General features: G+C 40.2%; 1 protein-coding gene across 1 annotated transcript in view; it reads left to right on the forward strand.

Moving 5' to 3' along the window:
• Positions 1-10818: 10818 nt before the first annotated feature.
• ERO1B (endoplasmic reticulum oxidoreductase 1 beta) overlaps positions 10819-16641 on the forward strand; it is a 61402-nt gene continuing 55579 nt past the window's right edge. The window contains exons 1-2 of the mRNA XM_044001566.1: positions 10819-11164; positions 16377-16496. Of these exons, the coding sequence (XP_043857501.1) occupies positions 11066-11164; positions 16377-16496 (219 nt within the window). The 5' untranslated portion in view covers positions 10819-11065. The remainder of the gene's footprint in view (positions 11165-16376; positions 16497-16641) is intronic.

Raw genomic sequence — 16641 nt, forward strand, 5'->3', positions numbered from 1 at the left:
CTATTCTTTACATGGTACCATTATTCACTAGGTTTCCCATGTCCTTAAACTTCAGTGTTATCTGCACTGGATAAAATACATCTAAGAAACTTTTGAAAAATATAGAATGTGGGGCAGCTAGGTAGCGCATTGGATAGAGCACCGGCCCTGGATTCAGCAGGACCTGAGTTCAAATTCGGCCTCAGACACTTGACACTTACTAGCTGTGTGACCCTGGGCAAGTCACTTAACCCCAATTGCCTCACCCCCCCCAAAAAAAAGAAAAATATAGAATGTTGGATTTCTAATTGTCCTCAGCATTTTCTTTTTGGCTTTTCATAATAAACTGATAGAACTGAAATAATCAGTTATCAATGATGTCAATCAGTTTTTATCATGGCAAATGTCAGCTTTATTTAACAGCAGTCCATTCTTTCACCCCACCACTTCTATCTGTCCATTGTCTGATTGTCAAGGTAGAATTGATGGCAACTATAAACTGAAGGATCTTTTTTGTATTTGCAATTAACTGGATGCCTTTGGATTAATGACTTAAATTGTGGCTTATGAAGCTGCGGAATATTATTGTATTGTAAGAAACAATGTATATGAAAAATTCAGAGAAACATGAGAAAATTCATAAGAATAGATGCTAGACAAAGAAAGTAGAACCAAGAGAACAACACACACGATGAGTATAATAATGTAAATGAAAACAACCTTAAATTCAGATGAATTTCAATAACCAATCTTGATCCTGGAAGATGGATGACACATTAATTCCTTTTTCCTTGAGAGATAAGTTCTTTTCTTCTTCCCACACTGCCTGTCCTCCTTCTACTCAGCGCTGGATCTTGCCTCATACTTCACTGAGAAAATAGAACCCACTCAACCAGGAACTTCCTCTTTTCTCTAAGCCTACATGTCGAAGACTTTTGGCATCTTTGCCTATGCTTTTCTCCTTTATCCCATTCTTTGAATAAGAAGTGGCCCTTCTCCTTAACAAGACCAAAGCTTTTATTTGTAGGGGACACATTTCTCAGTCATTTTTCAAATCCTCGGAAATCTGGCTTCTGACCTTATCCATCCATTGAAACTGCACTCTCTAGGGGTAACAGTGATCTTATAACTATCAAATTTGATGGCCTTTTTTCAGTCCCCATTCTTCTTATCCTCTGAAGCATGGTGTTCCTCCTGGCACAGACTGAGTCTCCTTAAGACTAGAAAGTTCACATTTAGGGAAGAGTCAGAAGCACAATGAGTTGTAAGAAAGCAAGGGTCAGTTACCAAAGGTATGGGGCACCAAGAAGAGATCCTAGAGGCAGGAGATGAAAGGCCAAGAGACCAACAGTTCAGGAAGCAGCCAAAGAGAGTTGGTTGAAGAGCACGGAGAAATTTCTGATAGAGAATAAGGAACATCTGAATTGAACAAGCTAATCCAACATGCCACGTGATTTCTTGCAGGTCTATGTGTGTTTTTTTTATGGCCTGGATGTGTGGGACCAGCACCTTCCAGAATTCCCTAAAATCAGCTTGAGCTAGATTTCTTCATGGTACCACTAATATTACCTTTGTAAAAACCAGCCATCTCTAAGTGTCATGAACACTAGCCAGTGTTCCCTGTAATTTTGTAAAGTTGAGAACAGATGAGCAGACAGCCATACTGCATGAGCCATAAATATGAAAGCTGAACATACATCAACAGACTTGTGTTGTAAACAAGGGGGAGGGGGATTAAACCTATAATTTCATTGGTATCCAGAACTCTCAGGTGAGGCAACTTCCTCTACCAACATAGACCAGCATTTCCTCTGTAACTTATAGTCTTAAGAGAGTTGCCCAGAACACTAAGAGGTTAAGTGACTTGTCCAGTATCCCACAGTTAGTATGTGGCATAGTTAAGATTTGAACCCAGGTCTTTCTGGCTTTTAATTCATTCTGCATGAAGTACTCTGCATAAAAGTGAAATAAGGGACAATATACAGCGTTGTACTCCTCTCCCCAGTCTTAAATCAATCAGCTGTTCCATGTTTGGTTCTAACTGTTGTTTCTAGGAAAGCAGTACTGGCTTGTAAAACAGTTTGATTAAAATAACCCGTTCCACTTTTGGCTACATCTAACTGTTAGAAAGTTTTTCCTTATACACATTTAAAATATTGTTCCTAATTCTGCCCTCTGGAACCCAGGAAGTGAAAGTCCTTAAAATTTTTGAAGACTACTATCATGTCCCCTCTTGAATCTTTTCTTCTTTAGACAAAATAGCCCCAATTCCTTCCCCATCCGTACACATGATAACTATAAAGCTACCTCACTCAGCTGCCTTTGATTAACAATTTGTAGATTCCTGCCAAGCCCAGGCACAAACATAATCTGCCTCAAGTTAGAATCTACTAAGATTTTGTCCAATTTATCCGATTACCATACTCTTTTCTTCTCTCTTTCTCCTGTTTATTTTAGATACTTCCTTGGTCACATATTTTTCAAGGTCCCTGTGTAGGCTGGGGTGAGTTTTATGCTTAGGTTGTAGACATAGGGGAAGGGAGGGAGAAGAATGAACAAGGATTCTGGATCTTTGGTAGCAGGAAATTTTGAAGAAGATTGGAGGTGGCAATGAGAAGGAAAGGAAGTCAGAACTCTTATTAAACAGAGTAAGGTGAATTTCCTGTACTAGACCAGCACCTGGAAAAAGTTGGTGATACAAGAACACATATTCTCCTATTGCCCAGCAGCTCCAGGAAATGAACTTCCAATAGCTGTAGTCAGGCAATGTGATCAGCTAATCTTCAGGAGAGCAGGAGGAAGTCCTTCTGGGCTCACTCCCCTAAATTCAATTGACAGGCTGGTCACCTAGAAGATGCTTGATTACCACCACCTTTAGGGCTCCAAGGGTAAGGCTGAAAGTCACTAGTCTTTCTAGTATTGTAACTCATCAGTCCTTCCAGAGCACTACCCAATGACAGAGTTAATTTTTAGAAATGGAATTTTGTATAGCAAAGACAGTTGTTACAGAAGCATTTCCCAAAACTGGGGACATACTCTCCCCTAGCACATACAGAGGGAGTAGGCTCAAACTTGGAGAGCACCTGTGGCCAAAGAGTAGGTTACTGTAAATCTTTTTTCATGAAAAAAAGTTTTCACAAAGTTCTCCTTACATGTAGTTCTCTGCTGTGTTCCAATGTTCAATTAACTTATAGAACTTGAAGCTGCCCTTCCTTGGTGTGTCTAATTTGTCTTTCTTGGAGTGCCTTTTAAACTTCCAGTGCAGATGGCACTGCTGCTTCTGGAGTGATGCTATTGGCTCCAATGATAACCATAGATCTTTTTTTTTCTTTTGTGGGGCAATGGGGGTTAAGTGACTTGCCCAGGGTCACACAGCTAGTAAGTGTCAAGTGTCTGAGGCCGGCTTTGAACTCAGGTACTCCTGAATCCAGGGCCGGTGCTTTATCCACTGTGCTACCTAGCTGCCCCAACCCTAGATCTTTTGACCTTTTGAAGTGCTGATCAGATTATTATCTGGTGGGTAGGGGAGGGTAAGAGAGAAATTTGCCATCTGCCACCCACCACCAGGAGCAATTCCCTCTCAGGAGTCTTTTGCCTTTGGATTCAGTCACCACTTTACTCTGCTACTATAATATGAGATTCCAGGCAGGCTTGCTCTATTTTCAAAAGGCCAAAAGGCATGTTTGCAGACAGGACTTGGAGACTCACTGGCTATCATTGGTAAGAAAAGGAGAGGAATCAGACAGCTTCTAGGTTTTGAGCCTGAGTGACTAGGAGAACAGCAGTACCATTGACTGAAATAGGCAAATCAGAGATGAAGCAATAATTTTTTTTTTAATTTTTTTTTTTTTAGTGAGGGAATTGGGGTTAAGTGACTTGCCCAGGGTCACACAGCTAGTAAGTGTTAAGTGTCTGAGGCCAGATTTGAACTCAGGTACTCCTGACTCCATGGCTGGTGCTCTATCCACTGCACCACCTAGCTGCCCCGAAGCAATAATTTTTAAGGGGAAGCTTATGAGTTCTTAGAACAAAATGACTAATGTGAGCATTTTGGGCACCATAGCAGGCTGTTGCTATTTGGGAGCAAGGAATCTTTCTAAGTCCTCCAAATCATATTATTTATGTGGGCAGTTCTCTATTATGTCTTTTTATATGGTGAGCCCTCATGACCAAAGAAATTGTAGTTGAGTATTAAGTATAATTTGGACCTGCTTAAATTGAGAATAAAAACAGGTAATTTCTAGTTGAAATGCAATATAATTTTTTAAAAGAGAGAAAGTAACTTCTGATGGAGTAGCAATTGATACAGTGAGTTTTAAGATTAAAAATTAAAGACCAAAAAGAACCAAATTCCCATATTGTTCCTTCTGGTAGGCAAACCTTTTCAGGATTATTTTCCTGATCTTAAATAATCCAACTTTACACTATAATTTGCAAATATTCTATAGCACAGTGCATGCCACCGGTAATTACATCATGCAACAGAAATCTGTAATTATAACTTACAGTTGGGGAAGGCAAAACTCCTAGAAATTACTTCAATAAGACTTCTATTTTGAATTTATATTCAATTTAAAAAATGGACTAACCACTGATCTGGAATACTGTCTTATTCATTTATATACATATAAAGTGCTACCTTTTCCTTATATGGCTATTTGTTTGCTAAAAGAACAGGAAAGGGGCATGTATGTGAAACATAAAAGTAGCATGAGGAAAAACACAGATTTTACTGAAATAACTTGAGAGAAAAGCAAAGTCTTGTGTGTGTGTGTGTGTGTGTGTGTGTGTGTGCGCGGGGGGCAAATGGGGTTAAGTGACTTGCCCAGGGTTACACAGCTAGTAATTGTTAAGTGTCTGAGGCCAGATTTGAACTCAGGTCCTCCTGAATCCAGGGCCGGTGCTCTATCCTCTGTGCCATCTAGCTGCCCCAAAGTCTTTCAGATAAAAGTTCTTAGAGGACTTTAGAGAGAACAGCTACTGACAGGGAAATGCACTGACTGATTGTAGAGATGACAATAGTAAAACTTTTTTCCCAAACAGTTAATTTGAAAATGACATTTTTCAGGATTTCATGATTATTGCTAGAAATACTATTTGGGGACTACAGGAAAATTATACAATAGTTATTTATGTCATGATTTTTCATTCATTTGTTCATGACATAAATGTGGATTTGGGGTTTCCAAATGGAGTCACAAAGAGTTGGACATAACTGAAATGACTGTACAACAAAAATCTAAGAGATCAGTCTTTCTCAAGAGGAGTCCCTGATTTGAAACTTTAGAAACCAGATTGGAAGATAGGAGCCAGTAGTGAAAGAATTCTGCGTTTAGGAGAAAGGTCAGAAAAGCCAATCAGATAATGCTGATATTTACAGAAGCCAAGACATCAGAAGACAAAACACAGAACACAAAATCTATGGAACTTAGAGCCTGGTTGAAGCTGAGACAAGCTGACTATAAACAATTTCTGCATTTGATGAAGGAAGCTTATATGAATGGAGGAAAGCTCCACTATTTAAAAGAACCGATTGAAGGAAAGGAGAATCCTTTGCTGTGAGTGAAGAGCTTGCTAAGGAAAGATAACTACCCTCGCTCTCCACAGACATTCAGTTTCAGAAAAAAGGGAACCCCTCACATATTTGCCTATTTTGCCTTTTACTGCCCTCTATGTCTAGAAAAGAAAAATTCTTCCAAGCACATAGAGGGAAGATATGAATCGTTTTGAAGATCCCAGGGAAAAAGAAAACTGTGTTTCATTGAAAGAGTATAATGTTACATCCAGCTATAGGAGCAGACTTTGCAGTCCCAGACTTAGGATTGCTGACTGGTTAAACAAGCTTAACACTCTTCAGATGTCTAAGAGTAGCAGAGAAGGTGATTTAAGCAGTAAAAGAGCAAGAGCAGTAGAGAAGCATCTTCATCCAGCAGGAGAGCAAAAAGGCTCATAAAAATATTCTTATCCAAGAGGAGGTACATCATATAGACATCTCCCTAAAAAGACTACAGACAAACACATCTGCAGTTCAGAGTACTGACTTGCCCCTGGACATATGGGTTTCCCTACTCATTTGCCTCACTTGGCTAGGTTTCTGTAAATTTGTGCCCACTTCTTCCATGTTCTCCTCGCCCCTCATCACCCCCCCCAAATATTTTGTGCATTTGAGGGAGAATGTGACTTAAGGTTTACATGTGGAATGTTAAGTTTAAATTATTCTTGCTTTTGCCACCCATTTAATAGATGTTATATGACGGTTATTTTTGCTCTTCTTGTTTAGTGAATGTTTCATGGTTGAGTTAATAGTGCAATTGTGACTGATTTGTAAAATGGGAAGTACATTGGTGGAAGCTCAGAAGCTAGAGTTACGAATATAAACTGTGTATTTCCCCCACACTAAAGTTACCCCTGTTAGTTGTAACGATTGTTGTTTGTCCTTTGTCCTTTGTCCATGATATCAGGAGGTGATGTCATGACTTGCCCTGAATTAGATTGAAGTGAGGGAAGGCTAGGCAAAGTCATCAGCCTCATTCTCTCCTTGAGCCATCTGGGTCCAGTGGCAAGATATATTATCAGGATGACTAGAGATGACCCAGAATGCAGTGGGAGACCTTGGACTTTTTAAGCTAAAGTCTTTTCCAGGTCTCAGTTTGCTTGAGGCAATGCCCATTCAGTGATTAAGACTAGGTAAGGAATGGGTCAAAGAAAGGCCTCTTTTACCTAGTTAAATGTATAAATAATTCTTGTCTGGCTTACCACTTGGGAAAAGATTGAGAACTTGTCCATTCAGATCCAACTCAGTACCCAAGGTTTTTCATCACCACACAGTTAGCTGGCAGGAAATAAACAGAGGATACCTGCCCATGTTCTTAATAGGGGAGGGAAAGGGCCTTTCCATTATGCATTTCTGGAAGCAGGCTCATCAAGCCTCCACATGAATTGGCAGCAGGCATAAAACTGGGACCTTATTGGCCAGTCTCCCTAATAAACATGTAATTAGTAACATGTAATCAAGGACAGGCAGAAGAACTTAGTGGATGAATAAATGACTAAAGGGAAAATATCTATTAAGCACTTTCTATGTGCCAAGCACTATGCTAAGCACTAGGGATACAATTACAAAAGTTCGTCTCTGAACTCAGGGAGCTTATATTATAATGGTAAATTCTGTGACCTTGGTCAAGTCTCATAAAGTCTCATGATCCAGGAAATTCTCTATGTCTGTCAGTTAAAGATGAATTGTTGATCTGCATATAGGTAGTGAGATTTTTTTCTAGGCTGATAAAATCATGTGTCTGGACCAAGCAAAAGAGCCTGCCCTGAGAGTAGGTAAAATAGAGACACACAAAAATGTCATGATTTGAGGGGTTCTGAATAAATGAATGAATGAAAAACCCAAACACTATCCTAAAAACTAGGATACAAGTAAAAAAAAGTTAGATAGTTCCTACTCTGAGGAATATATCCCCTACCAGTCATAGTATCTAAAATTCACATCACTCATTAGGGGCCTTCAGGAGAATTATGAATTTTAACTAGATTTGAGATACTTTTTTTTACATGAAAGGAATACAGTGTTAGGTAGTTAACATGTTAGCAAAGATTGATTTCTCTAATTCATTCAAACTTATTGCCACCTGAAATGAGTCCTAAAGGAATGAGACACAGAAGAGGTAAATTTTGATGTGGGGGTATGGGGGAAGGAACATGGGGCCTCAGTGAAGTATTCCTGGCAGCTAAGAGTATTGAATCTTATTTCATAGTTTATGATCCAACCCTCAACTCCTTATCAATTATCCTCTTTGTAGATAATCATCTGGTGCTAAGCCATCTGTCCATTAAAAACTGTGTTCTCAAACAAATAGTTCTATTCTTCTAGGACAAATAGTGCAGCTGCCCTAGGGTCAGGACAGTTTGGGTGTCCATGGTGGATACCTGATGTTCCTAATTCTACTCAAGAAGAGAATACTCATCCTAATTCAGAAATCACATACAACGATCCAACTAAAATCAAGAGTTTATTGTTATTCTTGCCCCTTGGATGTAGCTGCCCAATACTAAGAGAGCTTGAAAGCTATTAGATACTGGGGATGGGGAGGAAAGGATGACAGAAAAGGGAGGAGTTGGGAACAGGATAGAAATACCCACCCCCATACTCCAACCTAGTTGTTCAAATAATAATATTAACAATAATATTAATAGCTGACTGGAAATTATCTTTTTTTTTTGTTTTTTTGTTGTTGGGGTTTTTTTTTAAGTGAGGCAATTGGGATTAAGTGACTTGCCCAGGGTCACACAGCTAGTAAGTGTTAAGTGTCTGAGGCCAGATTTGAACCCAGGTACTCCTGACTCCAGGGCTGGTGCTCTATCCACTGTGCCACCTAGCTGCCCCTGGTAATTATCTTTTTTAAAATGGTTTTTGAAAAAAATTTTGTGGGGCAATGAAGGTTAAGTGACTTGCCCAAGGTCACACAGCTAGTAAGTGTCAAGTGTCTGAATGCTGGATTTGAACTCAGGTCCTCCTGAATCCAAGGCCAGTGCTTTATCCACTGCACCACTGTGCCACCTAGCTGCCTACTGACTGGTAATTATCAAAACAATCTAGTACAGGCTAAAAAATAGAGTGGACTATCAGTGGAATAGATTAGGTACTCAATATATTGTAGTAAATGACCATAGTAATCTAGTGTTTGATAAACCCAAAGATCCAAGCTTTTGAGACAAAAACTTACTTGACAAAAACTGCTGGGAAAACTGGAAAACCATATGGCAGAAACTAGGTTCAGACCAACATCTCACATTGCATACCAAGATAAGGTCAAAATGGGTAAATGAGTTACACATAAAGGGAGATACCGTAAACAAATTAGGGGGGCAGCTAGGTGGCCCAGAGATAAAGCACTGACCCAGGATTCAGGAGGATCTGAATTTGGCTTCAGACCCTTGACACTTACTAGCTGTGTGACCCTGGGCAAGTCACTTAACCCTCATTGCCCTGAAAAAAAAAAATTAGGAGAGCATGAAATAGCTACCTTTCAGATTTATGGATAATGGAAGAATTTAGGATCAAAAAAGATATAGAGAGCATTACAAAATGTAAAATGGATAATTTTGATTATATAAAATTTAAAAGTTTTTGCACACAAAGAATGCAACCAAAATTAGAAGGAAAACAGAAAACGGGGGGAAATTTTTTACAGGAAATACCTCTGATAAAGGCCTCATTTCTCAAATATATAGATATCTTACCTCAAATTTGTAAGAATACAAGTCATTCCCCAACTAATAAATGAATATGAACAAGCAGTTTTCAGACAAATAAATCAAAGCTTTCTATAGTCATATGAAAAAAATGTTCTAAATCACTATTTTGTTTGTTTGTTTGTTTGTTTTGTTTGTTTTAGGCAATGGGGGTTAAGTGACTTGCCCATGGTCACACAGCTAGTAAGTGTCAAGTGTCTGAGGCCGGATTTGAACTCAGGTACTCCTGAATCCAGGGCCGGTGCTTTAACCACTGCGCCATCTAGCTGCCCCCCTAAATCACTATTAATCAGAGAAATACAAATTAAAACAATTTTGAGGCACCACCATACACATATCAAATTGGCTTATATAAGAAACAGGGAAATAAATATTGAAGGGGATGTGGGAAAACTGGGACACTAAGGCACTATTGGTGGAGTTGTGAACCAATTGAACCATTCTAGAAAGCAATTTGGAACTATACCCAAGGGGCAATCAAATTACTTTGATCCAGCAATACCACTGTAAGACCTGTATTCCAGAGAGAAAGTGTTTATTGAATTTAACTGAATTGAATTAAATTTTGCGTATTTAGTAAGAGTGTATAACATATAAAAGTTCAAATATATTGAGTTCCTGAGTTCAAATCTAGCCTCAGACACTAGCTGGGTGACCCTGGACAAGTCACTTAACCCTGTTTGCCTCAATTTCCTCATCTGTAGAAGGGTCGACATGGCTGAGCAACAACATTCTATCAGTCATACACCACAACTTGAACAAGCATTTATTAAGCACCTACCGAGTGCCGGGAACCAAGCGCTGCAAAGCAGAAAAAACCCAACCAAGAGAATCCCTGTTCTCAAGGAGTTCACACTTTAAGGAGCCAAGTAGGGGGTCCCATATCTCAAATATCAAATTGTAAGTAAAGTCTTGACTCATCTCTTTAAACGCTTGGGTATTAACATGTTTAGTTTTTCACTTCAAGTAGAGCAACGTGATGGTGGTTGGTAGGGGAATAAGGATGGCTGCTTGGCTAAGGGGGTCTTAGTGAGATCCTGGGGGTTAGCTGGAGGGAGAGGTGAATTCTGAGGCTTTGAACAGACAACCCATGGGAAGATTCCTTTTGTTTTGTTTTGGGGTGGGGAACAGGCCAAATTCAGAAACCGGTGATCCTGAAGACATTCTTGGTGACTGAGAAAGCAGCTTCCTTTTGAACCCAATTTCCTCAAGAAAGTTAATCTACGTGCAGCATTCAACAGGGTGGGGTGGCACAAAACCGGTGATTTCCATCCTCGGGACTATCACGCAATACCAAGTAAGCTTCGCACCACCCACGCGGCCACCTCCTCTTGTTTTGGAGGCTCGCGTGGTCCTCTCTGATAGGCCGTGGTAGGGCCTCGCGCTCCCGCCGACCATAGAGTTTCCACCCTTTCTGTAGTTCCCGGGATCCCTCGGCGAATCCTTCCGGCTCGAGGCCTAAGGATACCTTTGGGGCTGTAGGGAACTACAAGTCCCACAATGCTCAGCACACGCGGGCGGGGAGCTGCCGGGAAGAGCACGGGAAGGCAGGGGGCGGGGCCCCCGTTGCAGGAGGGGAGGGGAAGAAAGGGGAGTGGGGCTTGGCTCCGCCGCCACTGGGCGGCTTGAGAGAGTCGCCTCCGGCCGCCTGACAGGTGCCGCGGGGACGTTGACCACCGAGCGAGGGGCTCTTCCGCCGGGCTTCTGAGGCTCGTCGTCGTTCATCGTTGTTCGGCGCCTTGGTGGCGCGGGCGGGCCGAGGCGCGGCCCTCCCTCCCCCCGGCCCCGGCCGCGGCGGAGGAAGAAGGAAGGAGGCGAGGGCAGCATGAGCGGAGCTGGCCGCCGCCGCAGCCGGGCCGGGGCAGCGGCCGCCGTGCAGCTGTGGGTGACCCTCAGCTGCCTGAGCACCGTCGCTGAGGCCCAGGTACTCGGGCAGGGGTGTGTGTGTGTGGGCGGAACCGGGGACCCCTGTCGGGGGGGGGGGGCGACGACTGTTCTTCCAGACACGGAGCCGAGCTCGAGAATCAGAGCCTCTTATTGAGCGCCTACTGTATGCGAGGATGGCGACGTCCTGGGGCTGGAGGTGGGGGTGGGGGTGGGGTTTGGCCAAAGGAGGAAGAAGAGGATGAGTTCCTAGAGTGGCTTTTTTGGAAGAGAAGGGAGAGAAAGGGAGATGGAGAGACTGTCCTCCCCCGTACCCATGCTGCCCCCTCTTCCCAGCTCCTTCCTCCCTCCCTCTCCCTCCATCCTCCATCCCGCTGTCCCCGAAGGAGATGATGACAGCCCCCTTAGGAGAACGTGGCAGGCGACAGGCAGGAAGGCGGAGGGCTTCCTCTTCTCCAACTTTCTCCCTCTAGAGGGTCACAGCCTCTCTGCACTCGAGCCCCCTTCTCTTGAGCCCGCTTAGTGGTTTGCCTCGTTGAGTTGGGAAGTGGCATCTTGCCTCCAGCTCAGCACTGGCCCCTGAAGCTTGGGTAGAGGGGTTGTCCACTTAGTGAGCAGGAGAAGCCCCCTGTCGGGGGTTCAGCATCAGTAGACGGGAGGTTTGAGGCGGCCTGGCCAGGCTGGGGTGAGGCACCTTAGGGATTCCCAGCTGTTTGGGGGCTTCACATTCCTAAGCATGAGGAGGAAAGTGTTTTCATGTGGAAATTCCCTATTTGCTGTATAGGTCCTGTTTTTAGCGTCCTTGAGCTTGGTGACCCATTGTTCCAAAGAGATGTTTACTTCTTTTTGTCATTTGGGTGGGTATTGGGTGGGTTGCCAACTGATATCTTGGGCTTATTTTTTGTTTTAGTATCTTTTTTTTTTTTGGCACCTGCTGCAAAAGTGACGAAGCTGGTAAGGGGAAAAAAACAAGGTGTCCCAGGTGGTCCCGTAATGAGGGGAGATGTAGTGGTAGCAATTAAAGCACATTGCCACCTGAAAATGGAACACAACTGTGAGGTTGTGAGTGTAAACATGTACTTTTGACATTATTCAGAGGCTAATTTTCATGAGGTTTGTAGTAGGGTCTGCTTATGACTACCAGGCTGTATGTAAAATAATAGCTAGTATTTATATAACATGTTGATGTTTTCCTTGTTCAGTTTGCTTTCCTTCCTAACTGCAGGTTTGTTGTGAGGTTTTTGTTTTAACATATGTCTGAAATTGGTGCAGAGCTTTTGCTTGGCCTTTTGGTTGTAACATTTTTATTAATTAGATATGAGCTTTTCTTTGGCAGATAATATCACCTTTTCTTCATTGTGAAGTTATTTTAGGATGAAGAATATAATGTATTTCCTAATACAAATTATATTTGACAATTTAATTTCCTAATTTGTAGTTATTAATAAGATATTTTTCTCTAATGGGAACATATTTAGGATGGATTTTCTCAGTTTCTGCTCTTTTTAAAAATGGTAAATATAATGCATATTTTGGGCTTCCAATACAAGCACCAATCCAGAAACTTTAGTTCATGACTCTTCACATATTCCTGATTATTATAAAAACAATAAATTTGCACATTTCAGTAGGTGTGTTATATCTGAACTGTTAGGTCAGTAATTAAAGAAATCTGTGGGCGAGTTGAAGTGTTTGAAAATTAGAACTTTAAAGCAACCAAAAGTATGCTTTAAAATTTTTAAACTGTTTATACAGCAAGGAAATATACATAAATATTGAGGCCCAGAATCTGAAAATTATTTAGTTCAGTTTCTTCCTTTCTCTTCATTACATTCAAGAGAAAGTTTGTGACAGGAGAGAAATTATATTTTTTAAAATGTTATTTGCAGTGGGTCAAATCTCATGGAATCCAATACATAATTTTGAAAGTTTCCCTTTGTGTAATAAATCTTAATGTACCCTTTTGTATTTCATTTCACTAAATTATAAATTAAATGCAAAAGTGTTTTGAAGCAGAACACAGCAGGCTGTATTGAAGCTACTGTGAATAGAGCTGCTCTGCACCATGGTAATCTTTCTGTAAAGAAGAAATTTGAATGTACCATTTTGTCAGATTGGGATGTAATCAGGTATACATAGGGAATTTCCGATAGAGACACTGAGTATCCTTGAGATCTTGCATTGACAAAATTGCAACTGAAAATCTTTCATTTGTATATGTGTATATATGCCTATACCTATATACTTAAACTTTCCATTTTACTCAAGACTAAAGAAAAGCAGTAAATTTTGCACTTATTTAGGTAATATAAGAATAAAGAAACTTTCCCCAAAAGAGCTCTTTTCCTCGTTTATCTTATGGAATTCCTTACAAGTAATTATCATACAGTACTTTAAAAAAAATCTGAGGGAGTTAGGACAACATTAATGGGGGTGAGGGGTTGTGGCCCTCAGAACTCTTGTAGTAGGGGGGGAAGTATTCCAGCTGATGCTGAGCATTAAATAGTTAGCATTTTAGCTTTAGTTTTAGTACTCTAGGAGTATTAGAGCTTCATTCAAGTCTCTTCTTTAGGAAATAATGACAATAATAATGATAATATTTATGTATTGCTTACTATGTGCTAGACGCTATACTAAACACTTTATAAATATTACTTCATTAGATCCTCATAACAATCCTCTGAAGTAGGTGCTGTTATTATCCCCATTTTACAGTTGGGGAAACTGAAGCAAACAGGTTAAATGACTTACCCAGGGTCACAAAGCTAGAGTGACAAAGACTGGTTTTAACTCCACTGTGTCACATAGCTACTAAGCTAACAAGGTTTAGTAATGATACAAAGACAAATTCACCAGTTTGAGTGATCCTGACAAAAATGCAGTTTTTCACCTTGTCAGCTGCATATTGGAATACATGACAACATTTTCAGGAACAAGCTGTTAACCTTTAGACAGGTTGTGAAGGAAAATGAGTTTGATGTATGTGACCTAGAACTTTGCTTTTGTAAAATAGGCATTTCCTGGACTGAAACTTTGGCAGTTGCAATAGCCTGTATTGCATTTTGGTATCGAAATATATTTGCACTGAGTTCCATGTTACAGTTTACACAGTTCTAAACTTAGAAAAGATTGTTTTTCAAAAGTTTGTAAAAATATTCATTAGCAATAACTAAGACCCAGATACTTTTTCCTATAGAGAAAATAGATAAATGATGGTTAGGTTCTTAGGGCAAAATATAACTGTCTTTAGTCCATCGTGTATCTAAAATAATATTGATAATAGCTTTGTACCTGAACTTTGAATCTTAAGTTCAGAACTTTGAGTTGGGAGATGGGTTTGAAAACTTTAGGGATTGGGAAGCTAGTAGCATTGGTCTGCAGAAGCTAAGGAAAAGCAGAATCTAACTTCAACTCTAGTTGTAGGCTAGTGGGTTTTCCATCAACTCCTACTGGGAAGTGGGTTTCTGTGGCAGAGGGTAGCAACAAGGACTTTATTGGAGGTGGTCTTTGGTAGTAGACATCAACCAAGATAGAGCCCTGTAATTTTGAGATAGGCATAGATTGTATCCGGGCCCCAGTTAAACTGAACTGTTCTCCATTTTCTAAACATGCCTTTTGTTTTCCAACATCCCCATCTTTATTTCTACCTCTTTTGGGGGGGGGGGAGGTGAAGTAGGGTGGGGGGGTGGTTCTTTGACTTATGATTTCATTGGTACAGAATCCCTTTTGTGAGTAAAGTGAGAAAGCTCTTTGCCATTGCAGATCAGGAAGCCTTCTGCAACTTTATGATCTTAGAGGATTATCCAGGGGCATTGAGAGGGTGTAAGGGATTTACCCAGAGCCAGTATGTGTCAGAGGCTGGATTTGAGCCTAGAGCTTTCCTGCCTTTCTGGCCAGTCTTCTTTCTACTTTGTTATGCTGCTTAGCCCAACCTGGTAAAATTCTGTATATTCTTTGAGGTCTAGTTCATATGCCACCCTCTCTATAGAGCCTCTCTTAATTAACCCTCTTCCCCTAACTCTTATGTACTATTATTTCCATTTTTGTTTTAGTAATTTGTGCATGTATTTTATTTCCCATTTAGATTATCAGGCACACGAGAATCAGAATCACATCTTAAATTTATCTTTGTATCTTCCCCACTGCCTAGCTTATAGTATATATGAGTAAATGAATAAATGTAATGTACCAGTCATTGATAAAATTAGAATTTTGGAGCTGGAAGGTACCTTGGAGAAGAATATTTCTAAGTCATTGGCAGCTTTCTTTTTCTTTAAAAGTATTAAGAGCATACTATTAAAAACATTAGAATATAAAGCATATAGTAAAATATTTATAAATATACTATTATTAGTGGGTAGTATTTACTTTGGGAGAAAAAAGGCTGAAACTCAAGGTCTTCATGGTATGTGCCCATTAAAAATTTGAAGCTCTGGGGGCAGCTAGGTGGCACAGTGGATAAAGCACTGGCCTTGGATTCAGGAGGGCCTGAGTTCAAATCCAGCCTCAGACAGTTGACACTAGCTGTGTGACCCTGGGTAAGTCACTTAATTCTCATTGCCCCCCCCCCCCCAATTGAAGCTCCAGCATCACCATGTAGAAATATTGGCAGGAATTTATAAAAATAATTATGAGGACTTTCTTTAGTAAATTAGTAAATATTTAGCAAACATTTAGTAAAATAGATAGTAAATATTTAATATTTCATTATCCTAAGGGACTGTAATTGTTTTGACATTTAGCATTCAGTTTGTTAAGATAACTAGCTACCTGAAACATAGATTTAAAGTTTGACCTATGGTTTATTTAGAAACAAAATGTATTCTATGTCACTAGCCATAATACCTCAGCAACATTCCCTCCCATCAGGTACTTATGTATTATGTGACTGTTTTCAAAGGTTATACTTTCCCATTCTTGTGAGAAATACTCAGGAAAACGGGGATTGGAGGGTGGGGGTGGGTTTGTTCAATTATCTTATTCTATGATTATTCCTACCAAGTTTCTCTCAAGAGGCACCTAATGACTGACTGTTCTTTGTTCAAAAACAGAGTTATCCCAACTCTTCACTATACTTAATACCAAATGTATGTAGCATAACCAAAAAAATTGTTTTCACTTTTGTAGCTGTTCAAATCTTGAATTAATTAACAAATTAACTTTTTTCTTGACATGAAACTATACTTCAAATTTGTTTACTTTATTTGAATAACAACTGATATTGAATATTTATTTTGTTTTTATTTTTTTAGCTCTCTGGAGTCCTAGATGATTGCTTGTGTGATATAGAAAGCATTGATAGTTTCAACACCTATAAGATCTTTCCTAAAATACAGAAATTGCTGGAACGGGACTACTTTCGTTATTATAAGGTAAGATTGCTTAGAAAAACTCACAGATGGACCATACAAAGAGCCAACCACATTCTCCTCAGAAATTTGAATCTTTTAGCATTTGAATATAGTCTGAATATGAATGACAATCAGTGTTTATTTCAAGCCATATTAATTCTGTTTA

Source organism: Dromiciops gliroides, chromosome 4, assembly GCF_019393635.1.
Source record: "Dromiciops gliroides isolate mDroGli1 chromosome 4, mDroGli1.pri, whole genome shotgun sequence".
Lineage (NCBI taxonomy): Eukaryota > Metazoa > Chordata > Mammalia > Microbiotheria > Microbiotheriidae > Dromiciops > Dromiciops gliroides.